We start from the raw sequence: 25,942 nt of genomic DNA on the forward strand, positions 1-25,942 counted from the left end.
GTAGGGAAAATAAACCAGGTATTTCCTTGCTGAATGAAAGATATACTTAAACAGAGAGCTACGAAATGAGCACTCTCAAACACCATCCGCTTGGTTTTACCAATACCAAGGGCCTGGCCCATGTAAATTTGATGCAAAAAAATTCTTAGAAGGGCGTTAGTAGGACCTAGGAAGTTGTACCATTTACTTTTGGAGGTAAGCCTACACATGCTCAGATCCACTAGAATTATGTTTCCCACAGCTCCACCACCACCTTTGCAGAATCACCTCCCCCTTTACTTTATCCTTAATTTCAGATGAGGGTAAGAGAGACCTTTGAAAAATATTGAGTGAAAAGGAGCACTGCCCATCACACATTGCATCATCTAAAAGCAGGGAGGTACATCTGCAGACCCTGTTCTGTCTCACCCAGACCAGGAAACTGAACTTCAATCTTCCACCTCTTGGGTTAGAGAGTTATGCCAGACACCCACCAACACCACCCGGCAGCCCTCTGGATTCTGAAAACCCAAGCCCATGTCTCAGGACTGGCCGCAGCAGTGCTGCATGGTGTTGCCACCAGCTGTACAGTAGTCGCAGCAAGGCCTTCAACCCCACCAGAAGTTTCTTTCTGAAGGTGACAACCCTTCCCAAAGAAGCTACCAGACCTGTTCCCACCAAGATGTCCACACAGGCAGGTTTACACTCTTATTTTCATACCTTGCTATACTGTTTGAGTGCCTGGCTGTTACTCAGTTTTACAGTAGACCAACACTACTAATGCTGAGACAATCCTCAGAATAAAACGAGATTAAATACATGGTAAAGACTCCTACAGAAACATTTCTCTTTTAATAGACCACATTCCAAACTCTGTGTGCTAATCTCATAAGCAGTTTTATTGGAGCACAGAAATTTAACTCGAGTTGATTTTATTTCTACAGAAAAAGAAAGCTCTCTAGCTTGTATTTTGCAAACAGAGCATATTTTTGGAAAAAAAAAAAAGTTTTGAACCTTAAAGTACATGCAAAATGTTCTGATCTAATTTATTGTCTTTCGTAAGTGGAAAGAAAGCCAATTTAAAAGTTTAGAAGATAGGCAGAGAACACTGTCATCTTCTGCTTAGGAGGAAATTAAGGCCAGCAGAGGTAATAAAGTGGAAAGTTGACACTGAAGCATACAACACAGCAGAAACATCTCAGGGTATTACAGCTAGAGCATGCTATACCTGGAAAATTGTCTCTATGCTGACCTATACCCAGATAGCTCTATAGGCAAGAACCCCTAAGAGATTGCTGGTTTTAAAAATTTTGTTTTCTTGTAAAGTTACAACATGATTCTACTGCTAGTGGTTGATGGGGGGGGAGTGGTGGGGAGGGGGACACGACACACACATGACTGGTTTTGTGCAGTGGGTTTTTTTTTAAACAAGAGCCCAATCATTCTTGTGGTCTGCTCTGTAATAAAGAATGAACACTTTACAGCTTCATTCACCAAATTACCCTATTTCTTCTAAATAAATAGTTTTAAAGGTTCTGAAACACCTGTCTTGGGAAAGGGGATGCCATAAAGGAAAATTGTAAGTGTAGATCAATATAATTCAATGCAATATGAAAATGGACATTTGAAATTCATTTTGGTAGCCTTAATAGAGTGTATTCCATGCAATTCTTGCTGTTAACTCAGCTTCTTGCCTGCTTCTTAGAGGGAGAAGAAGTGTGATACTGGAGTGTAAATAAAAACAGGTAAGAAGAGAAGTCAGAAACGATGAAAGAAACATGTTGACTCAACCCATGAAACCAGACACAGTGAGTCCATAGTCACGCAAAACCACTGTTAGCGCAAAACTTCATTGGTATGCATTTAACTGAAAGATGTGAAAATTGTATATTTTTCATCTGTTATGCAGCAAGTGTGATTTATCAGCAATGGTACATGTACATTATTTCTTAGTAGGTTAAAAACTCAAAAATTAAGTAAATTATACACACTTGTCTGGTTCATATTTTGGAGTAAAAACTGGAAGGCACAAGAGCTGACAACTGGATATTGGCTTTTCTATTTCTTGGTTTCCCCAGTTCCCCTGAAGTCTAGGAACAGACAAACCTTAGATAATTTGCTGGTGCCAAGAGACAGATTCATCTATCTTAAATAAAAGTAGGCTGGAAAATACCACGTGAACATGTATTTCTGTTACTTTAAAATAGTCATGACTTCTCTCCTTCACAGTTCAGTAGGAACCAAATGCAAGACAATAATTAGAAAATAAATACTGTATGCTTTCCCTCCCTCCCTCCCTATGCGCCCTTTTCATATAAGAGATTATGGCATGAAACAGTTTATATCACAGCCCTACTGCTTATTTCTCTTCCTTTTTTGGCATGAAGCAAACATAAAAGAATACTCTGAAGAATCAATCTGTAAGTTATCTTTGATATTCAACTTCTCCATTTTCCATATGCAGTTTTACTTCTGACAGGTGATGAGGGGCTTAATTCCTTTTTAAATAACAAAGCCTCAGACTCTCTGCCAGTATAGATGTATATGGTTTTTACTACCTGTTATATGAGCCCATATCAGCTAACAGTCTACCTGCATAAATTGAAAATTATCCCCTACCACAAACTTGACAAGAAATATCTTGATATTTTTTAAAAATAGTTTTTGTCCTAAACTTTAAGTTAATGAACGTTAAACTGCATTTTATGACGGTTGGATGATGCAGAACAGATGTTGAACTAAAACTTCATTTGCCAAATGTCAGCTCAGAACACGTATGTAAAACTGGAGTATTAGTAATCCAAACTACATGGTGAAAACAATGGAAAAAATTGACAACTACATCAGTGCCTGCCAACCATTTTTCTGGGACTTCAGATGAAAATTCCGCCTGAACTGAAGATTCTAGAAAATAATGTTCAGTTTTAGGAACTCTAATTGCTTATTAGGATGAGTACGTTCTCTTCTGGGTATCTATTTCTCATCCTGAGCTGACTGACATATAGCAAACGCAAATCAAAAGCCTGCAATTAGTAACCTTTTGTCTTGCAGATTTTCCTCTGCCAGTGAGCCTTTGTTTGGACCTCCGGCTGGACAGGTAGGCTCAGATGTCTCAAAATGATGCCCGCCATTCCCCTCCACGATTCCTGTCTGTCACAAAAAACCCCAACCAAGCAGCCAACCAAAGCAGCAATAGGAAAGCAGTAAGGAAACTCAAAACTTAGCAGTTGACAAAGTCCATCCGCTGATCGACATGTTTAATTTTTTTCTTGCTGTGTAAGGTATAAATGTAACCCTCTGAGGAATACAATGTAACTTAACACAGCCATTTAAAGTCTCTCTTGTATTTGGACCATGTTTTCCTTCTCCCAGTTAAAGCCAGTACTTCTAATTATACCTCCCATGTGCTACCCTAATTATCTCTGTCCTTCCACAGTATTTTTTCAAGCATCTGGAAAGTCTTCCGTCCCCTCCTTTCCACACTTGTCATTTATCCATATTTTTGTAATCTATCCATAGAAATCAAAATGTTAAAAGTCTCCTGATTGCTTTTGTTCCTTTTCCCCAAACTCCTTCCAATTTTTCAAAGTCCTTCCAATAGCTGAATGATCAGCAATTGCTGTGGGCCACAGAGTTTCAGAAGCCAGTCTGCCTAGGTGGTCTATAGCTTCTGGCAACTAAGGCATAACATATTCAGGTGTTTCTCTGACATTTCTTTCCAAGAATTACTTGAACCAACAAATAAGGGCAGCAATACTAAGTAAGAGACACCACACACAGTCCATGGATCAAAGGAATGAGATCAAGAGTAAGGCAAATCTCTTTTGTAAAAGTTATTTTGTGCAAAATCCCAATCCATCTAATAATAATTAGTACCAATATTTAATGATCCCCTCTCAAGAGTTTATGAAGTTCAATTCCTACCTGGACGCCTGCTCATACTTCACATACAGAAATCAATACTCAAGAATGCACAAATGGTATCACAAGACGAGAAAGAACGAAAAAGCAAGCAAATGAAAAATTTGCAAGAGGAAATCTTTTACAAGCACGTATCCTATACATTAACTGACTAACAGTTGTGAAGTGATAACAGAGCAACTAAATGGAGATAACCTTTTCTTAAAAAGATATTATGTCTAGGACCTGTAGAGATACTGTAAATATGTCTTTCCTGGCTATCGGGAAGAGCGCCTTCAACATCATCACGCTTCTCCTAAGAACATTTCATATAGATTACAGTCACTTCTCCTCTGGTTTAGTGCACTCCTAATGCAATTTTCTTTAAGTTTGAACACGAGACAATTACAAAGCAAAGCTCTTCTTCCTCCACGGACTTTTATATTCTGGAATACAAATATATCAAAATACCAAGGTTTCAGAAAAAGACCGTTTCCCTCTGGTTACCAGTGTTTGCTCTGGGGTAAGGGGAAGAAAGGGAGGAATTCAGTTTTTTCAAATTTCTGAAGGAAAAGGCTAAGGGGAAAAAAAAAAAAAAAAAAAACAAACCACACAACAAGACCAAAAAATAAACTGTTGAAGACAGAAGTTTTCTCAAAAAGTAAAGCTCTGCAATGGCACAAGTAGCTGCAAGCACTGACGTTTCTGATGTGCCATAAAATTTAGTTGCTGTTGTGTTCCCAGCTGGAGTGACAGAGAAAACTGCTACAATGCTAAACAAGTAGAGAGATCAGGTTGTGAATATTTGGTTTTTAATGCAGGGAAAGAAGTCTTTTAAAATTGTTGCTTAAACACTTCCAGCATTTTTGTTGGGGCAAGTTTTTTGGCTCTCCTATCATTAAATTGCACATAGCAAAAGTAAGTAAATAAAATCACACCATCTGCCATAGAAAAACCTTGTATAAATTAACACATTCAACAAGTTTAAACTTGGGTTACCAGAGAGACTTGCTTTCTTTTCCATCAGAAAACTGAACAAAACCACCAAGTGCATCAAGGATTACAGTTAGCATTTCCATTGCTGTTATCATGAAAGTCAAATCATTTGCCAGAAAACTCTTTCTTTCTAACACATCTGCCTGATGTGGGTACGTATGGCGACAAAGTTTCCTCCTTGCATCTTCCCTAGGTGTATGAGGAGGGTTGTGCCTCACAGCCACATTAGAGTTGTGCTATATACTTAAAAAGCATGCATAGAAAACCATTTTTGCAAAGCTGCAACACATACATTCTGTTACCACATACTGGTGTTGGAAGCCTGCACAACATACAGGGTGAAGCATAAGCCTAATTACGTATGGCTTCCACGTTGCTCAGTCTCACTGCCCGATGCCAGAATATCCTTTTCTGCAGCTTTTATGAATATTAACTGCGGATAAACCAAGAACTGTAACAACTTCTGCCCAAGGAGCAACTTGAAAATTCAATCCACAATGGTTACAGAATCAAAAGAGTCATACCACTCCTCCCATTTTCAGAGAAAATCACTTTTCATAAGCTTTTGAGGGGTGGCACCTCTGCAGGCAGGCTAAACACACACATTCAAGACCACACCTGTAATTTTGTTTCACGGAAGAGCTCATGAGAGCCTTCCAAGGCAAAGCATTAGGACAAAGCTGTCAGGCAAACAAAATCTTTCATGTACAGTCATGGGTTTGGTTTTTTTGAACTTCAACAGCAGAAACATACAAAGCAAACCACAATTACAAACCTCTGCACGAGCAAGAAATAGTAGACAAGTAAGGTTTCACCCACCTGGGATCTTTCTGAATGCTATCAATGGAAGGTGACCTAGCCAAGGTCCCTTCAGGTGGGATGGCTGGCCCAGATTTGCTGTATGGTGATTCAACAGAAGGACAATACTGCAGCTGTCGGTAGGGGTCTGCGTAATTGGAGGCTGGGCCGGCCGCATAGCTGGCCCTCTGGAAGGTCGCTGTTGCGTTCTGTGTGCCGTGTTGACTGCCTGTGCGCTGTAAGGGTACGGAGTCGACACCAGGGGAAGATGGGGCTACGACAGGAAAGTAGGGACAAAGTAAAAAATTGAGGACCTGTTCACAGAAATGGTTAACCAGGTCTAGGCAGAGGAAAAAAAAATAAAAACCAAAACAACACACACATATAAAACAGGGGTTCAAAAAGAATGAGGAAAAAAAAAAAAAAAAGACCAAACAACATTGTCATTTTCAAAACCATTGAAGTAAATAACCGTCAAACGAATTTCTAAGTGACATGCCACTTCTGGACTAGAAGACCTGTATACCAGTTGGGCTGTAGCAGCGCTTTTCACTTGGGGTTTTAACTGCACTAACCTGAAATGAAAAAAAGTGCAGAAGCAGTGTGGGAATAGTCAAGCTAAGGTGCACAACCACCGCCGAGTGAGGCTTTGGCAGTCCTTACAGGGGTGGCAGTCAGTCAGATCCACCAGCAGAAGGAAGGTCAAACCAGGCCCAAGAGTCCCAATTGAGATGGACAGCTCCATGGCAGAAGAAACAGCCAGCCACAGCCATCCCAAATTTGTAGTCCTGGTATCTGTAAAGCAGGTAAAACCAGATACCGGGACGTACGCTTCGTTAACCCATCTTCTGCATATTTCACCTTAAGTAATACTTAGGGGACTGCTACTGCTAACTCAGCCTGAAAAAGAGCCAAGCACAAGGTGATCACATCGATGTCTTAATGCACGCCAGCAACGGCTGTGCTCACACACCACAGCTCAAGATTAATGCATTACCAGTTTTGAGCAGCTTAACCAATAGATTTAAACTGACTTAACGCTTTTGCGACTCAAAAAATCTTATTAATCTGTCTTGTAGCTCATTATCTTTCCGTTACAGCACTGTGTACTGGAGATCCAGTCTGCTTTATGATTCTTACTAGACATGTGATATTTTTGAACAGTTAATGGCAAGTGGATTATTCACTGTAAGGGTAAGAGGACCAATATCCACACGATCTTTGGCCTAGAAACAAATACAGATTAAATGCTGGCTCTGCTCAGAAGGAAATTTGGACCCTTTGAAGTGGCATGTGAACTCATGGTGGCTTCCATTTCCCTCTGTCCCAAGACAAGAATACTTTTGCCATCAGGAGGAGCGGGCCCGGGTCCAGGACTATTTTTAGCTGGGTCAAATTCATATGCTAAACTGTAGGCAAAACCGCATATTCAAGAGACATGTTTTCATAATAGATTTCCCAATCATTTCTCATTACCATGCACATTTACATTTTAAGAAAACATACATTTAATATATTATAGGTCCATGAAAGGGGCTTTAAGCATATTATCTCAAAGTGTCAGCAAATGAAATACAGTGAGCTTTAAATACAATTACAGCAGTTTTGTCTGACCTAGTGCTTGTCAAAGTTACAATACCTGAAATTTTAAATTTATATCAAACCTTTGCTGTATTTTTATTTTTTTCTTATGGTTATGAGGTATATAATTTTACAAGAATGAGTATTATCTTATAACTCTGTTGCAAACATAAAAAAGTGGGATCACCCACTTATCTATTGCCCCATACCTGGAAGCGTTCAAGGTCAGGCTGGATGGGGCTTTGAGCAACCTGATCTAGTGGAAGATGTCCCTGCCCACAGCAGGGGGGTTGGACTAGATGATCTTTAAAGATCCCTTCCAACCTAAACCATTCTATGATTCTATGATTACATTAACTTACATATACAGCAACATTTTACACATATTGCTTTTGTTTAATTACTAGTATATATTTCCTTAAGAAATGAGTAATAAAACACTCTGTAAAAATACAGACCTTTTCATAAAACTGCATCAGTTAAAATGCAATAACAGTATTAGCATACTGAAACATCCCATGCACAAATCATGCTAAATTCAGTGTTAGGAAGACACAAGGAAAGCATCACATTTAAACAGAAAATACACACAGTTCAAAACAAAGATTTGGTGCCTTGTGAGAAAACGAGTAAGAAAAAAGTTAGAGAAAAATACTGGAAATATTTTCAAGTGAAAAAGCAAAAATGTAATAGTATACTGACATAGCATACTGTAAGTACTGTCACTCTGCAGAGCATGCTCCTAGCTTTTGATGCATTATACGGAGAACTTCAAAAAACCCTACACCACTAATACTGCTGAAGACAAGAACTTTATCGGAATGCAGATTGCTTTGCGAAATATTCCACTGTGTTTCCCTTCCTCCCCTCTGCAAGACAGTTCAATGCAAATTGTGTTTGTTTCTAAATTCTTTGAAAAATTTTCTATTTTCTCCTTTGTCTTGTTATCAAAATAGGTATTTATATGAATTGAAACTAGCTGTCACCTTAACACCTACGAGCTTTTTGAGTCACTCTGATTCATTTCTCAAATTATCTTCCTAGCAGACTGTTACTTCCTTTTGAATTTTATCACAAAGAACACAGAAGCGCCATAGTCAGAATATGAGAATGAGACAAAACTATGATTAAACATTCAGAAATAAGCTTGTTTGGCCAGTGTTACCCAGATCAATTGAAAGAAAAGAAAAAAAAAAAAAAAAACCAACACTACACTTTAGGAATAACTTCTACATCTAACCTGACTACAGCCACCTTGAGGGACTGTAAAAGGGTTAAGCTTTAGCAGACATTTTTACCCAAAAGCTTCATTTAAAACAGAAGCAAAGCCACCTTCTACCATTACGTTACTCTTGCTTAAACAAACCCTTTTGGCAGCCAGACTTACTGGCTGAGGCGTGGCTCCTGAGGCTATGGCAAACTTTCTGTCTGTTGAAGTCTCCCCTCTATTTAGCTATTGAAACAGGAAAGCCGTACTGATTATGTCTATTAAGATGAATAAATTCAGAAGTCCATTCGCCCCACCCAGCAACAGTAAATCTTCAGCGAGCACAGGGGCATCCAGAAGGCACATGCTTGGAGTGGGCCAGGAGGTGTTCATGTACCAGCTACGTTTGCAGGTGATCAGGCAACCTTCTTCCATGTTCTTACGTTGAAGGCACTTACCCTTTCTCTAACTTTCACACTGGACTCTCCTCTCAAATCCAAGCCAGCTGCACCTTGACCAGAATCAGCTCAGCGTGGGTAAGACGCAATACTACTTTGGCAAGGTTTTGCCTCAGCAAGGGAAGAGCTGAGCAGAAAGGAGTTGTAATGGAGCACTGTTTCTGGAGAAATGGGCTGCTTTATCCTCTCCCAGCACCAGCCCAGCTTTCCTGTGATCTGGCCTGGTTGAAGCAGGATCATGGCCAAGTCATGTTGCTGCCCTGAGTCTATGGTGGACCCTATTCTGCCTCTGCATAAAGTCATAATCAAGACTGTGAAGAAACAGGTTGAATTTTGTGGACACCTTGTTGATTTAACAAGAAGCTTGGAGGTAAAGGCATCCAAAAAACAAGACCTGCTTCTGCTCTTCAAACATCCCCAAATTGACAAGGAGATCAAGATTAAAATCAAAGAAACAAAAGGCCTCAAAACCTTACTTATGCTGTATCTTGCTTTACCTAAGTGACCACCCATGAGAGCAGTTTTTAGTAGTGACTGCTGCTCCCACTTTTTAAAACCTTACATAGAAATTCAGGGGTTGATGTGAGATAAGTAAGTCTTTCACAGTCTGCTCTGCTCCTTTTGCCCTGGTCAGCCTACCTGCGGCTCCGTCCCAGGATCGCTTGGCACAGTGGCCTTGCAGAGGCACGAGGAGAGGGGCGACCTGCACCCACCCGCCCCTTCCAAGTGCCCCAACTCCACACGCATGAGAGGGGCTGGTACGGACCACAACCTGCAACGCTGCGGCTGGCTCACGCCGACGGGAGGGTCACAGCACCCACTCTCTGCTGCAGCCAGCAGATATGGAGTACAGCAAGTAACATGCTCAGTAGTGGGCCAGTAAATCTCTACACATTCATGAAATTTTAAGCTTCAGTGTAAGAACCATGCTTGAAGAGGAGAATTTTAATTTGGGGTGGAGAAGAGAGGTTTCATTGAGAATTTCCAAAGTGAGCATTTCAGACCATGCAAATCAAGAACTATTGTCACAGTGAAGAGATTTCAGTTTGTCACCTGACTATTTAAGATCTTGTTTTAATTTGGCATGAATACCTTAAAAGCACCATGTAATCTCAACCCTTTGCTCCTGCAGCACCAAAATCACATCCCCAGAAAACAGAGCATCTGGGGTACCACACAGATGTTCAACATAGTCTTAGAAATCTTTGCCAAAGAGGAAGAAAAGCCCCTGTCAACTATAATGAATATCCTCCAAAGACCTGATGTATGTCCTGATTATGGTTCTCTTGATTGCAGAAATAGCTTCTAGAAAAGCCAGCCTTTACAATTTTCTACACCTTTTGCACAGTATTAACAAGGATACAGCAACTTTTATATTTATGCTGAAAATTTAGGCATATCACTAAATATGCTCACAGGCTCATAATGAGATACTCAACTTAGAAATTCACTTCCAGATTTTGCACCTTCTTTTCAAATCTAGGAGATCTCTAGAAACAACTAACCAAACCCAAAAAGCAACAACATGTTGATTTAGGCAGGTATACTATTGCACCATACCCAAGTATCTTAGGGAGATCAAATTCACATAAGAACTGCTAAAAAAATTCAGACTTCCTAGAAGTGAGAAGTCATTTTGCCCAGTTAACATATGTAGGATCAGACCTACAGAAAGAATAAACTAGTTTCCGAGACTTATCTTGCTATACCTTCTTGCTGAAAATTACTTGCCTTATGCTGCTGTTTGATGTGTGGATATTACCCTGTAAAATTTTCCTCTTATTATTCCATACTAGACATTCAGTTCCTGTGTTAACCTTCTCCTTGTGCATTTCATACAGACTTCACAATTCTTCACTATTTTTTTCTTTTTTTCTTCACTGATTTCCACCTGCAGTTAATTCTTACTATCACGTAAAAGTTGAAAATTGGATCCCAATCAGATGTCCTTTCGATGCCAGATACGTCTGCCACCCCTCCATGAGCTAATAAATTATACAAATACCAACATTCTGTTGGTAGCAAATATATAGGAAGATTTATAAAACAGATACTTTTCCCATCTAATACACCATAAAAATAATACAGTGCATTCTCTGTGAATTAGGAAACAGAATTCATTGAGTTTGGGGGATACAAACACTTTATCTCTAAATGTCAAGTGCATGTTTTAGAGCATGCACCAGCTTTTTTGCAATAGAAGCTTAACAAAATAGATTATAATCAAGCTAGGAGCAAATCAGCAATTCAAAGCAACAAGAACAAAAAGTCAAGTTTAACCCTGTCAAGATGTATGGTAATACATACACAATAATAGTAAATTTGCTTAGCAGTTACTTTTAGTAGAACTTTTCTGCATTGGAAGGGTAAGATTTTAGGGAAATTTATGATTGGAGGAACCTGAAAATATTTACCGAAAGAGGAAAAAACCCCAAACCCATAATTGATATTAGCAACCACTCTAAGGTAGTTAAGATTTCATGAAGGCCCTATGGTATCTCCTGTTCAAAGGACGCATGCACAAGGAATCTTGCACTTTAAAAATGCGAACTGAGAACAAAAAGACCCAAACACTACAGGATTTCAAGGTACAAGGCTCCAATTTAGATTTAAAATACTCAGGACCTTATGCAAATATCAACATCACAGAAGGCCTGTGTAGCTTGGCAGCTTTGCTATATAACTTCTTCTGGTCGGAACAGGAAAAACAAACACAGTCAAAACTACCGCAACTTTCTATTCCTCTTGTTTTCAATTTTCTCCTCCCTCACGTCCCCGCAGTCTTTATTTTGTCCTATTTAGTTGCTGATTTGCAGTCTCAACTCCAATCTGCAAATTCTGAACCAGTCAGAAATAAAAAGCACCTGTAAGCAAATCTTCCCTTGCATCCTGGCAGGATGGGCTCACCTCCACCCACCCAGCCTTTGCTCTCAACGCACCAACTTTTCAAGGCTTCCAGGACTGCATCAAACTCCACACAGTCAACTGGAAAAGCCTCTTGCCCTCTATTACCTCCATGTCCTCTCCCTTTCTCAGGGATTTCTAGTTATGCTTCAAAGACTCAGCTAGCCTTGTTCCCCTTAATTTTTTCTGCTTGCTCCAGCTTTCTTCAGATGCTCATGTTTTGTGTGTATCAGGGGGAACACAACCTCCTTCCCTCTGGTCAGCTCTACCATGCTCAGCTGAGCACCTCCAACAGCCAGGCACGGCAAACAGCCCGTCTCCCTGCTGTACCAGGCAGGCCTTTTTAAGGGAACATAACATACCGTACAGAGGAAATGCAAGTAAATAAAAGAAACAGATACTGAATGGCATGGTACTTAACAAAAAAGGTCTCTTTTCCACCCACAAACACGTTAGTCACAATTTCCTCAGGTACTGGTTCTACCTGGCTGTCACACCTACTTGCAATTAGTGCGTCTACGTGCCATTGCAAGCATGTAGTCAGTAACATATTCATCATCAGATGTTTCCATGACACAGTAAGGATGAAGCCCTTTTATCAAGGCAACATCCATGTCTCTTCCAGATGGCATCATAGGAGATTTATGTTGTTCACACTTTCCCATCCCATCTTCAAAACCAGAGGTAGGGGTTTAGCCGCTATGCTATTACTTCTGTGGGATATACTCTGTGCATCTCTGAATTAGTTAAAAGGTTCATTCCCACCACTGGCAGCTGCAGAGTACTAAGCCTAATGAAGATCATAAACACATTCATAGTGCTTGTATGCCCCAGTAATGAATTATTACCCCTTTACTATTTGATTCCTTCAAAAATCTTAAAATCTTCTCCTGACTATTGCTGTATTTACATGCTGCTGTTTTGCAGGAGAACTACTCCGTGCTTCACAGAAACCAAGGAAACATCACTTGTGCTCTGCATGTTGTCATGTTCAATAAATCCTCTTCCAATGCAAAAACTGACAATCTTTGAAGACTGAAGAACTGAAGATGCTATTGCACTGATGTGTCCTTTTATTTCGATTTTCTAAGAGCGTTCTTTAGATCTGACACTAATTGTTATAATAAGGCTGATTGTTCCTTTGCTTAGAAACTGATGTTTTTCCATAATGCTGAAAGAATCAGTGAAAGAAAATACTGCTTCCTCGGTTTCTGAGCTATTCTTCTGTTTACAGGACAGCTGGTATCTGGTCACTTTGAAGGCTCCTTTTGTCTATATTGTTCCACTTCAGTTTGCAACATTCTCACATTATCTGTGTCTTAGTTCCCTTTTAATGCTTATTTTTTGTTTGAAATACATACTTCCATTAGGGGAAGATGTATAACTGCCATTGCCTAGCCATTAGCAGATTGAATAATTTTCTTAATCACCAATTTAGAGTTGGCATTTATTTACTAGTAATTATTTTATTTATGGGTTCAAGCATGTGGTTAGCTAGTATCAATCTGAAATCACCTAGTCCCGTTAGGATTAGCAATGGAAGCAAGTATGTACCTTATAAATAAAATAATCTATAAGGATTTTTGTACCTCTAAAGTAAATTTTAATGAAGAAATAGGTGGACAAGTAATTCAGCAAGCAGTAATGGTGACAGAGTTTGTATCTTCGAAATTTGTATTTCAGTTCAATAGACACAGTGCCTGAGATGAATCTGTTCCCATCAAAGTTTATTTGCAGCTGTCCTCGATGAGGCTTAAGTGAAAGCTGAAGTCAAAACTTGGATGCAGCCTCTTCCAGAGCCAGGTTGGTTACAGGGCTTCACTGCTGTGCCCAACCTCACATCCCCACACCCACAACCTTCTCAAATTCTACATCCTGCCCTCCAGTTGTCCTTCACCATCAGGTTCCAGAGTTATGGGGTGTCCATCATGGTAATACGGCCTGTATCTCAAAAGCTTATACAGCTAAAGCATCATTTTGAAATCCATGTAGTCTGAGGGGACACTAAGGTTTTATGCAAATATAAGGATTCCCCTAGCAACTACATATTTTCAATTATTTCAGATTCCCAACTCTCTGACTCAAGGCAGGAGCGACTCCCTTCCCTCTTTGCAACCAAACAGGGCAGAAGCCATGCTTTTCAAGGTTTCAGTGTTAAAAAATATAATCCTCCTCCTTTCTACCTCCAGGAACTGACTGCATTTTAAGTCTGCTAGATTTTAATCTCCACTAATATATGCAACTTCTGTTCTCAGGCTTCTAGCACGTTTCAGTGACTCTGCTCTGCACATAAAAACCCAGTGCATCCACATAATGTGATAATGCGATGCCAACTTTGGCTGCCAAAGGTGTTATGCCAAGATCTTTTCTCAGATTGTCTCTCTCAGAGTTGCATCCCTCAATTTAGGGAGAACATGCAGTTTAATTCATTTGTTACATGAGCATTTATGCAGAGAAAGTAACAGCTGCCAAGGCCCTTAAAAGCAACTGCCCTTTCAGAATTTGAGACACTAAAATTCATCATGCCAGTTTCCAATCCGGAGATAAAATTCAACCCCGAGCAATGGCACTATATAAGGCACACACATCACTTCCCTCCTCTTTGTAGTACTACTATATGGTTTCACATTGTGCGCATGGGACGCAATGACCGTAACCATGATAAAACCCGATTACAGCAAAGCCACACAGACCATGCTACTGCGCATAGACCAGCCCATTAGAACTAAATTTGTTTTCACTCCAAATTCACCTTCTCTTGAAATCCCAGCTGGCCCACATAAAACAGAACATGTGGACAGAAGAAACAATTATTATAAAAAAATGTATAAATATTATGAGACAATAGCAGATTAACAGCCTGCACAGCATCATGCTACAGCCTTCAAGCACATGGATATCTTCTCCTTCAGATTTGGACTTCTCCCTACTTAGTACACTATAATCCTAAATAATAAAATGGCTAATAACTGGTATTTTTTACCACACCTTACTGAGCTTCAGGTATTTTAATTAAGAGTTTCCACTCTGGAGTAGAGAGTTATTTTACTGTTAGGTTAACCACATTTGTATTCCAGTGCCAGACCATGAGATATGTAGCCCTTAAACATTAACGTAACCTTCTGCAAACAATAGTTTGAAAGTTGCTGGACCCATTATAGCAAAAAAATAACATCTTGGAATACTTGTTGTTATATTCGTAAAAGTTCCAAACCTACATGCAAACTGCTGAAATTATGACAAGGGAAAAGACTATCTCTAAAAGTAGACGGTTTTATATTAAAAAAAAAAATGACACCTTAAGTTAAAAAAATAAAAACAATGGGCTGGGGATTTTTAAAAAGAGTGCCTTTAAATATAATGCTACAGAAAGAATGATCCTCTAACAAAAGCATTAGTCGCCTTGAAGACATTACTGGGTAGTTACCTCAGGCATGGCATTGTGGTTTTGTTCAGCAAAGATTTACAAGAAGGAGATTTATGAAAGGTGTTTAAATTGCTTCTTATTTCATGAATGACAACCTTGTATTTCTACACAACGCTGAAGTAAATAAAAGAGAATGTACATAGTCCTGCATCATTAAAGTCAAATGTGACCAGGCTTTAACCTGAGACTCCACCTGTACAGTAAACAGATGATAAATACACAGACAGTTTCTGGCACAGAGAAAACACCGTATTTTCTCAATAGTGGCAGATGAGATTTACAGGGTATGTACTTCCCTGACCAAGGTTTTATAATCACACTTCTCCCTCAATAGGTGGCAAAAGTCAAGGGACATCCAAGAAGCGTTCTATTAAAAAAAGGAGAATAGAAGAATGAGAAAATACATAGGACAAGCCACAAGCCTGTTCACGGGACAGAGAAAGGAGGCTGTGGATACTGACCATTTAAAAAGGTTTCTATTCTGAGCAAGGGTGAAACCTGGGCTGTCTTCAGGTGGGTACAATTCCTCTATGGAACCCAAACACTGGCTCAGTACTTTGAAGCTACGAATATCTTATTTGGATAAATGCTTCTCCACTATAAGGGGATATTGCTCACAGATTACAAAGGTGGTTCTGAGGGGCTTTTGCCTCCTGCCACTTCCCTCCCTCTCTCATTGCTCTTCTCCATAGCTTTACAGCAACCACTGGATACCACTAAAGTTGAAAACAATGTCTTTTATTATACTCCTGCCAAAATGTTAATAGGAAGGAAATAAAATAAATAAACAAAAATTCTTTCTCTGAGAAGACGCCACTATACCTGGAAAAAAAAAAAAAAATCACCTAAAAACATATATGCAAGAGTATAACACAGATAAGGCTATACCAGACACCCCGGACCTGTCGAATGAAATGGGATTATGACTTTGCATTGCTTTGAGGTGATTTGTTATTCACTATGCAGATCACCAAGGTATTTTGTGCTCAATTTACTTTGTACTGAAGAATTGTTCCCCACTTGTTTCACATAATTCTCTCTCCCAAAGCAATGTTATCAAGTGGATGTCAGTTAGGAATACAGGTCTATTATCACAACATTACCAAACTAATAGAGATGCAGTGGTAGGAATAATTTTTCTTTTTAATTTCCCTGAAAACATTATGTCCTATAGCCAGAACTCCATGCTGTGTGATTTACCAGCGTGATCCTCAATTAATCTGCAGCTGTGGCATCCCAGTATGGCCCTGCACAGCACATCAGCTTGTGACAAAACAAAACAAACCACAAACCTGTCCCCCAAACAGAAAAAAAAACCAAACCCAAAACCCAAAAAACGAAACCCACAAGCTAAGCAGAAAGAAGCAATGTTTGGTATTTATAACCTAACTATTGCACTTTAGGACTGAACAAAAACTAAATAAAGATTTGAGAAACTGTATAACAAAGGGTTTAATAAAAATGGGGCAAGTACAGCTGATTTTTCTGTTGCACCTCCTTTTTGCCTGAAGTGACAACTTTAAAGCCAAACAAAGAAAAATATCTTTGAAACCAAGGTTCCTTTTTTACTTTCAAATGAAATATTTGTAATACAGGAACTAGCATGTAACAGGTAGCTTTTCATTAATAGCTAGATGCTGCTCTGAAACCAAAGTAAAACTACCAATGTACTCATTGATCCTCACTGTTAGAATCCGAAAACACCTAATTGCATGTATATAGGAAGTTTTTTTTATTCTTCCTCTAAACCCCCTAAAATTCCTTTTACTCATTAATCTGAAGTCTATGGAATTCCAAGTGATACATCTGGTTAACTGAATTCCAGTTCCATGCCAAGAAGCAATACTAACACAACCTGAGAAAGGAGGGGATGGCTGTGGGGCAACCAGAATATAAACTGCCCCGTGGAACCTGCCACTGGTGATGTGCAAGGCTCAAACTCAGAATCTGACTCCCAAAGCTGAAGTCACGTTTGCATGCCTTGCAGGTGTAGAAAGCTGTGAACCAAGCCCTCTGTATGGGATTCATCATGACATTAAAATTGGAGTCCCACAATGTCAATTCTACATAGTCTTATTTCAACCTAAGAGAATGCTGTGTTAATTTTCTAAAATTTTTTCAGCATGTTTAAGTCATGGACAACTTCAGTGATTTGAAATGGCTAAAGAGAACAGCTTACCACAAAGTTTAAAAAAAAAAACCTCTCTCATATTTGTTTCAGTTGTCATCTCAATACTGAATACCAAGTGCAATGTCCTGCCCCTGGGTCAGAGGAACCCCTGGTATCAATACAGGCTGGGGGGTGAAGGGATTGAGAGCAGCCCTGCCGAGAGGGACTTGGGGGTACTGATGGATGGGAAGCTAGACATGAGCTAGCAATGCGCTCTGGCAGCCCAGAAGGCCAACCGTACCCTGGGCTGCATCAAGAGAAGCGTGGCCAGCAGGTTGAGGGAGGTGATTCTGCCCCTCTACTCTGCTCTGGTGAGACCTCACCTGCAGTACTGCGTCCAGCTCTGGGGCCCTCAGCACAAGAAGGACATGGAGCTGTTGTAGCTCTCCTCTGGACCCGCTCCAAAAATGATCCGAGGGCTAGAGCACCTCTCCTATGAGGACAGGCTGAGAGAGTTGGGGTTGTTCAGCCTGGAGAAGAGACGGCTCCAGGAAGACCTTATTGCAGCCTTGCATTACTTAAAGGGGGCTTATAAGAAAGATGGGGACAGACTTCTTAGTAGGGCCTGTTGCAACAAGACAAGAGGTAATGGTTTTCAACTAAAGGAGGGTAGATTCAGACTGGATAGAAGGAATAAATTGTTTACAATGAGGGTGGTGAAACACTGGAACAGGGTGCCCAGAGAGGTGGTAGATGCCCCATCCATGGAAACATTCAAGGCCAGGTTGGACAGGGCTCTGAGCAACCTGATCTCATTGGATATGCCCCTAATCATTGCAGGGGGGTTGGACTAGATGGCCTTTAAAGGTCCCTTCCAACCCAAACCATTCTATGATTCTATGATACTGTTACCAACTACTTCATAACGACTAAAGAAGAAAAACCTTAAAAGGTTAAAAGTTAAAGGTTAAAAACCTTAAAAATAGTTAAAGAACAGTTTATTTCTAAAAGTAGACAGAGAAAAACACTATCAGTTTGTGATGCCACACGACTGCAATAAAGTAGGCTTAATTAGTCTTGAAAGAAGAATAAATCATTATGTAGGATATGGACATGTAGCTTTTGTCAAATATTGGAATATCTTCACAATATGAAAAAATCTTCACCTTGAAATTATGGCTTTGAAAAATATCAAACATATCCAGTACTTTATTACATGTGAAGACAAATATTTAGAGTCTTGTGAAGATGACGTACTTTGGCTCAGTTCATGCATCTTTTATAGCCTCATCCTCCTTTTGTAAGGGATAACAAAGGAGATAAGGGACATGACAAAATGTTGAGAATCAAAGTAAGCCTAAGCTGGACCGGCAAAATAACCCATGCACCAATGAAGTACTCAGGTATGTGGAAGCAGCATTAAGCAGTCCATGCAACACCCTTCTCCGTCCTTGATGCAAACATCTCAATTGGAGAGAGAGAGAGAGGAAAAAAAAAAAAAAAAAAAAAAAAAAAAAGACTTGTACCTACTCAGCAGTTACTGTTCCCAGAGACCGCTGGCCCCCTTGCTGGCAAGGCAGAGCCATCTGGCAGCAGAGCAGCAGGCACTCCCGGAGCAAGGCAGGGTCTCTGCCCCACCGTGCTGGCAGCAGAGAGGGAAGGCAGGGCAGAGTCAAGGAGCTGGTGGCTGGCACAGCTCTCCTGCAGCAACTCCGCAATGCCAGACTTCTGTCTACCAGGCCAATGGGATAGAAGTTCAAACAGGCTGGGTGTGCAGCTGCCCTTCCTACAGGGAGGGAGCCCCCAGGGAGTGGGAGCAAACAGCACGTGAACCCAGCACTGAGAACGGGAGGAGGTCAGACACCAAAGAGCCAGGACTGCCCTGCTTTGCTGTGCAACGCAAACAGGGAGAGGAGGAAGAGGAGGAAGTCAGAGCCATTTGAGCACCCACAAGCAACAAAACTAGCAACCTCCCTTCCCTGCAAAAAAACAAACCCAAACAAAACAACAGTGCAACCAATTTTGTATGGGCTGTTCCTGTCTGGGGGGGAGGGGGGGATCAGAAAAAGAGGTTTTTTTCTCCCTCTCCTGCCTCTCCTTTAGGTCCTGACTAGAGACCTGATCCTCACCACAGGCACCTTGTAAGATGGAACATGGAGGCAGAAGAGAAAAACAGCCCAGCCATGTTGTGAGAAAGCCACCAGCTCAGTGACATGAAAAGGAACATCAGTTTCCTTTGTAAATATTCCCCTCAGATGCTGCTTAACCTCCAGGACAGCAAAATCCCAGGCCAAGTGCAGCAGAGGCAAAGCAGTAAACACCGGTATGGCCGCCTGGGTCCTCTTCCCGTCCCTCCAGCAGCACATCTGATCTGTGAAGACAGACTGGATTCTGGGAGCAAACGCTACCCCTACCTCACTAAAGCAAGACACGCTTTTACAGGAGAAAGGCAATGTTACAAATAACTAGGAGCAGTGCTTGACATAAGGCATTCCTCAGTGCAGACTCCTTTCCTTCAGCAAATGAGGAACCGGGCAGGAGCGGGAAGGAAGGCGGAGGAGGACAGCATCTGGAACAGGTTGCCCAGAGAGGTGGGGGAGGCCCCATCCCTGGAAACATTCAAGGTCAGGTTGGACGGGGCCCTGAGCAACCTGATCCAGTTAGCGGTGCCCCTGCTCACCACAGGGCGGTTGAACTAGATGACCTCTAAAGGTCCCTTCCAACCCAAAACATTCTATGATTCCATGATTTGTCCAGAAACACAATGGTAATTCTCACCTTCAGCAGTTTTTCCTGAGCTGCATCACAGGACAACGAAATACAGAGCTTTCCCAGGAGCCTGAACAGAAACCATGGCCAGGAGCAACAGATAACTCTTCCCTCTGAAAAGCAGTTCCCTTGACTCTCCATGGCTCTCCTGACAGCACTCTCCCTCCACACAGAAACCCAGCTCACAGAGAGCCATGTTTCCAGTTTGCACCTGACATCATGGATTTCGCAGGCCTCTTCTCTTCCATCAGCACTCTCCACTGTGGCACCCTGGAGGTGGTGCAGCCTGTGGCAGCACGGCTTTCAGTAACAGAGGGCTTCAGAGGTGGTGGTGGACTGGTCACCCAGTGTCAATGGGAGGAACCTTGGGGAGACCTGGCCTAAAGGAGAGGAGGCCATCAGAGAAACTGGGGGGCAGCCCAGCAACTGCCCAAACACGCAGGAACATTGGGTGTCTTTGGAGGTAGCACAAGAAGTGCTGCAGGAGTATCCCTGCCCCACGCACGCTCCCCAGTGGATAACCCATTGCAAGAGCATGCTTGGCAAACCCTTCAAGCCCCGCACTAAGCCACTATTCAGAGGTAATGCAAGTTTTGACTGCTTATCTTTCATTCTTCAACCTCCTTTCAATAAATCTTTCATTTCAGGGTCTTCTCTTTAATTTCAGCAGTATCAACCACAGACCCTACTCCTCCTTTTCCTAACCCTTCCCCCTGGGAAGCACAGAAGAGTCCTCACAGTGCCTTGTGTGCCCTGCCTTCACCAAGGAGGCACTTCAGCTCCTGCACGCCCAGTACTCAAAACAAATGCCAACTGGCCACGTAACCACACAAAGCTGCTGGACTTCCCACAACAGAGCTGCATCACGAGGCCTTCACCACGCTGACCTTTGGGGGCCAGAGACTGTCCTCAAGCCTTGCATCCCAAGGCAATCCTTAAGCTTTCTCCAAGGACGTCAAGGTTCCCCCTGGTGCCAGCAAGATGCACACATCCTTCACAGAGCTGAGTGGGTCAGATTCACTCCTCCGGTCTATTTGCTGGTTCATCCTCGCTGCTTGTTGGGAACAAAGATACTTGACCACAGCCCTTGAAACCAGTGAGTGCTCTTAAGCATGAGCACTCTGCAGGTTTTGAGGTCTAAACATCCCCAGCTGACCAGCATCACTGGTGCTTTTAAGCAGCAGCACTTATTTCAGCTGATAAAGATCCAGTCTGCAGAGAGTTCAGAGTAAGCACAGACCTCTCACATTTACAGCCCCTCCCTCCTAGACCACTAGGGACAGCACTCTTTGAAGGTTTTTAATAACTTTATCCAGAAATCACATCCTTTTCACAGAAGAGAGCTCGTCTCTTTTACTGAGGGACCACAATGAAAGCAAGCATCGTTACGAGCTTGCCAGCCTCTGGAGGGTGATGGTGACCAGTCCTACAGACCCCACCGCTGCTGGAGCCACGCTTCTCCCCTGCTGCAGGTTGGCACCAACAGCCTGGGACCTGAGCAGCAGAGCTGCTCTCTCCTCAAGGCAGCTATGGAAATCCCAGGCTTGCAAAATAGAAAGATTTTGCCCACTTGGACTTGTTTTGTGTTTAAATGTGAATTAAATGCCAATAACTAAAGACTAAATGCCTAGTCCAAACTTCTAACTCTGCAAATAAGTGAATGATTGCAGATTGTGTCCTGCTCTGGCTCCTTTCCCCCTCTTAAGTAACAGCCCTCTTCAAATTCCAGCAGTGTTCATGTAAACTTCCCAAATAAGCTTATCTCTACTATTATTAACTTAGGATTTAAATTAATAATGCAAGGCCTTTAGGTTTATAAGGAAAATGAGTAACACACCTGCCTAGACAAAAATTATCAGTATTATTTAGTTGGCTTACAAATGCAAGTTGCTGTTCAATAAGTATTTTTTGTTATTTACATAATGTCTAAGTACTCCCTCCAAGCACCTCTTTTGTGGATTTTCATTTCAAAAGTAGAATTTCACATTTATTGCTACTTCCAGCACAAAAGTTTGGGCTGGTACTTTTTATATGAGAGAAGGCATTACCCTTTGAAGACCAAAAGAGATTATTAACTAAAAGCTACCGACCAAAAAAGCCTATGCAGCTACTCCTGTCAAGTTTGAAAGATTATTTTTAGCTTAGACAGCATGACAGTTACACACCCAGTCATAATTTAAACCACAAAGTGATGAAGAATTCATCCTGCCCCTATCTAAAGTAAAGGAGATGTTCAGTAAGCTCCTCCTATTCTGTACCTTCTGCAGTATGTGGCCCTCAGCGCAGAACTATTGTCACGCATTTCATTCATGAGTGAAATGCAAGGAAAATACGCAAGTTATAAAAAACCCAAAACACCACCACCCACAAAACAGTGAGTAAATAGAGCAAACTTAATTTAGTTTACCCCGTAGAGAAATTTTAGCTTATTGAATTCTGCTCACTAAATGTTGATTCACCTAGAGGATGAAAAACTCTGAGCGGGCTTTATGCTTAGTTGTGTAAACGTTCCTGAATGTAGTAAGTTATTTAAGAGCTCACAACAGACAAAGAGGTGGTGTCTATACTAAAAAAAAAAAAAAAAACACAAAACAAACAAAAAAAACCCCAAACAACAAAAAACCCCACAAAACCCAAAAAATTTTCATTTTGTGAGGCACTTAATCTTCCAAACTAAGTGAAATTTTCAAATTCAGGAAGAATGTTCTCTTTAAAAAAAAAACAAACAACAAAGCAAAAGTAAATGTTTTGCAAGTATAAATAGCATAATTTTTGTTTCTAATGGTCAGTGCTAGCAGCAGAGAAAAAAATCCACACTTTGGGCAAAGTCCTTCGACTAAGTTTGCCTTCCCCCTTTTTTTTTTTTTTCCTTATCATAAGTGGAAAAGCATTCCACACTTTGGGCAAAGTCCTTAGACTAAGTTTGCCTTCCCCTTTTTTTTTTTCCTTATCATAAGTGGAAAAGCATGCACCATCTTCATGATTAAAGGTACTGTTGTAATAGACAAAAGAATGTGAACTATGGTCTATAAAGGAGTACACTGAAGTCTTAAAGCTTCCCCCTCGCCACTGGTGTGATTCATGCACTCAGAAGATACAGGCCACGAACCCTGGGCACGTATCTTCAAGGAGTACACAGCAAACTACGTCCCTCATACCTTATACCAAACAGCTGAGACAAACAGCTATTCTGCCCTACAAAAAAAAAAAAAAAACCAACAAAAACCACACACTTAAGACAACCCAATGAAGAAATAAAAAGCTGTATGTGCCAATCTTCAGCTGAACTCCTTCCTCTCCTTTCTGCAAATTCAAGAAAAATTGCATGGTCTCCATCAGAAGAGATGTGTTCCTAAGGGCAGGAGGAGTCCGAGAGCTGATCTGATCCAGCCCAAAATTCCTTCTGAGTGCTGACAGCTCTTCAGCCTGGTTGTGTGACAGGCTGACAGCACCTGCAGCGTACAGCTACCGACAGAGCAGCAGAGTAATTGGCCTGGCACACCTCCACCTGCTTTTAATTCCCCTGACCCTGACGATAGGGGTGGAGGGGGGAAAGCAAGGGAAGATCAACCCAACATGAAGCTGGACTGATGGGGTCGTTCTTCAGAACGAGACTGGAGCAATGTTCAAATCTGTATCCTGAACAGGAAAAAAAAAAAAAAAAAAAAATTCACCTTAACAGGGCCCACTTCTGCTTCCCGAATCAGCATATTTTCTTAGCTTTTCCTCTTCCCTTCTGAAAACCCATCTTCAGGTATTACCCACTAGCATCCTGCATCCCAGTTATTAATTGTGACCTATGCTGATAGTGTTTCCTTCCTTATGGAGGTGTTGTGAAGACTACAGTCACAAGACAGCCTGCTACTTCAGCACAGAGAACCAAGGGATATTTTGCAAGCAAACCAAGAAACCCTCTTCAGGGCATGACTGGGAAAGAGAGTGTTGTATAGGAAATAAGAGGCGGCCACATGTGGGACACAAGACTTCAAGTTCAATATAAACAGTTTCTTCAATCACTATCACTGCCTCTGCTGCTCAGTAATTTAGGCAGAGGTCTTGTCCCCTTCATGCAAAGAATAGTAATCTGTTCTCATATACATGTATGACTCTACACAAAACATGTATTATGGTAGTTTCCTTATACTATGGTAGTTTCCTTAACAGGAAGGAAATGGTGTAATGGTGTTCTTCAAAAAGTATAAAGCTGTTACAGGTATTTAACTAGAGAATTCTGTGGAAAAACTTCTTTTTAAGGGTATTCTCCTGTACTCTGAACATCCAAAACTTGCATAAAGCAACAGGAATTTTTGGACATGCACAAACTGCCAGCTTTGCCCTTGGAGAAATGCTTTTAAAAATAATAATAATAAAAAAAAGTTTTAAAGGAAAGCAAAGTATCTTGCTCCAAAAAGTACACTTAACTTTTTCTTGATGAAAATAGGAATGATCTGAGAATGGACATAATCTTCCCTCTTTGATCAACACAGCAAAGATAAAACACCAGAAATACTTACAATTCCTAAGGCAAGTTCTTTCTACATCTGCTTTAGGCTATTTTGGCTGTAGCATTTATGTACTCTAATTATTTTGTGCATTAAATACCATAAATATCCCTGTTGATTTGTGATCTATTTGTGGGTTCCAACATACAGCTGTATTTCATTTGGTTGAGAGGACATTCTGCAAGCAAGACTTGTGCACCAATGCGTTTCATGGACAGCCATTATTATTTATGGATAAACCAGCGATGCTAACAGCTTTTCTCTATGCCATAGTTCAATTTTATGTCTGTGTACCTATACCTAAGTGTACCTCTGTAGGAGAGAGGAAGAATATTTACGTGTGATTCCCTTTGAAAGCAAGCGAACAATCCATTAGCTTCATGTGGAAGGAACTTTGCAATCCCTTTGCAGCACACAAAAATCCTTTGCAAGCAAAAAACCCTAGGAATTTCTTCAGAGACAACAGATTTTTCTCAAAGACTATACACAGAATTAATAAAAATATTGTATCTCTCCTTATGAGTAAGCCCCATCCCCAAATTAGTTTAACCTACTGTACATATAGCACATTATGTATTTCCCCGTTTCGTGCATGCCTTTGGGGTTCTATGGATAGCTGCCACCTGCACAAGGTATTTTGTTTCACGGGCATGCACATAATACATTTTGTTTAGCACATCAGAAAGAGAAGAAGAATTAGTACTGAAGGACAAGGCATATCTCATAAAAAGACAATCATGCAAGTTACATCCACCTACCTGTACTAGTGCGATATGTGCCTGTGTGTGCTGGTTGCAGAGGGTCCCCCTGACTCTGGCTGAGACTCCTCATAGGGGGCTTCTGATAAACTCTGTCTTCGTAAATAGGATCTATATGGTGTTCTGGAGACTGCAGTGCCCTTAACTCGGAGCCAAGGTGGCTGTGCTGGCTGCTGTAAGATGCCCGAGACCCAGCTGCAAATAGATTTAAGAGACATTTGAGAGAGAGGGAAAAAAAAAAGTGACAAATACAGGATCTGACTTTATTAAAAGTTTACTTGAAAGTAGCACTTAAACACAAAAAAAAAACCAAAACAAAGAAATAAAACGTTTTCAACATACAAATAGAAACAGCATGCAAGGGCAGCACCAGCTCCAGTTAATCCCTGTAGTTGCATCATCCAGCTGCCTGCATTTACTCCAAAACCTCATTTCTTCCAACAAAACGACATATTTTGTAGACAGATATCATATCATCACCTCGTCTTAAATAGAGACCAAAAAAAAAAACCCAACCCCCCTCAAAAACGCCAAACACCCCTCGAAAACAACA

The 25,942-nt window shown here is 41.0% G+C and overlaps 1 protein-coding gene across 1 annotated transcript in view; it reads right to left on the bottom strand.

Annotated features, from left to right (window-relative positions):
• Positions 1-25,942, bottom strand: part of CTNND2 (catenin delta 2) — a 581,628-nt gene that overhangs the window by 251,409 nt on the left and 304,277 nt on the right. The window contains exons 7-8 of the mRNA XM_035892032.1: positions 25,390-25,584; positions 5,695-5,947 (exon numbers count right to left, since the gene is read on the bottom strand). Coding sequence (XP_035747925.1) covers positions 5,695-5,947; positions 25,390-25,584 — 448 coding nt within the window. The remainder of the gene's footprint in view (positions 1-5,694; positions 5,948-25,389; positions 25,585-25,942) is intronic.

The sequence above is a fragment of the Egretta garzetta genome, unplaced genomic scaffold, assembly GCF_000687185.1.
Source record: "Egretta garzetta isolate BGI_Z169 unplaced genomic scaffold, ASM68718v1 scaffold144, whole genome shotgun sequence".
Lineage (NCBI taxonomy): Eukaryota > Metazoa > Chordata > Aves > Pelecaniformes > Ardeidae > Egretta > Egretta garzetta.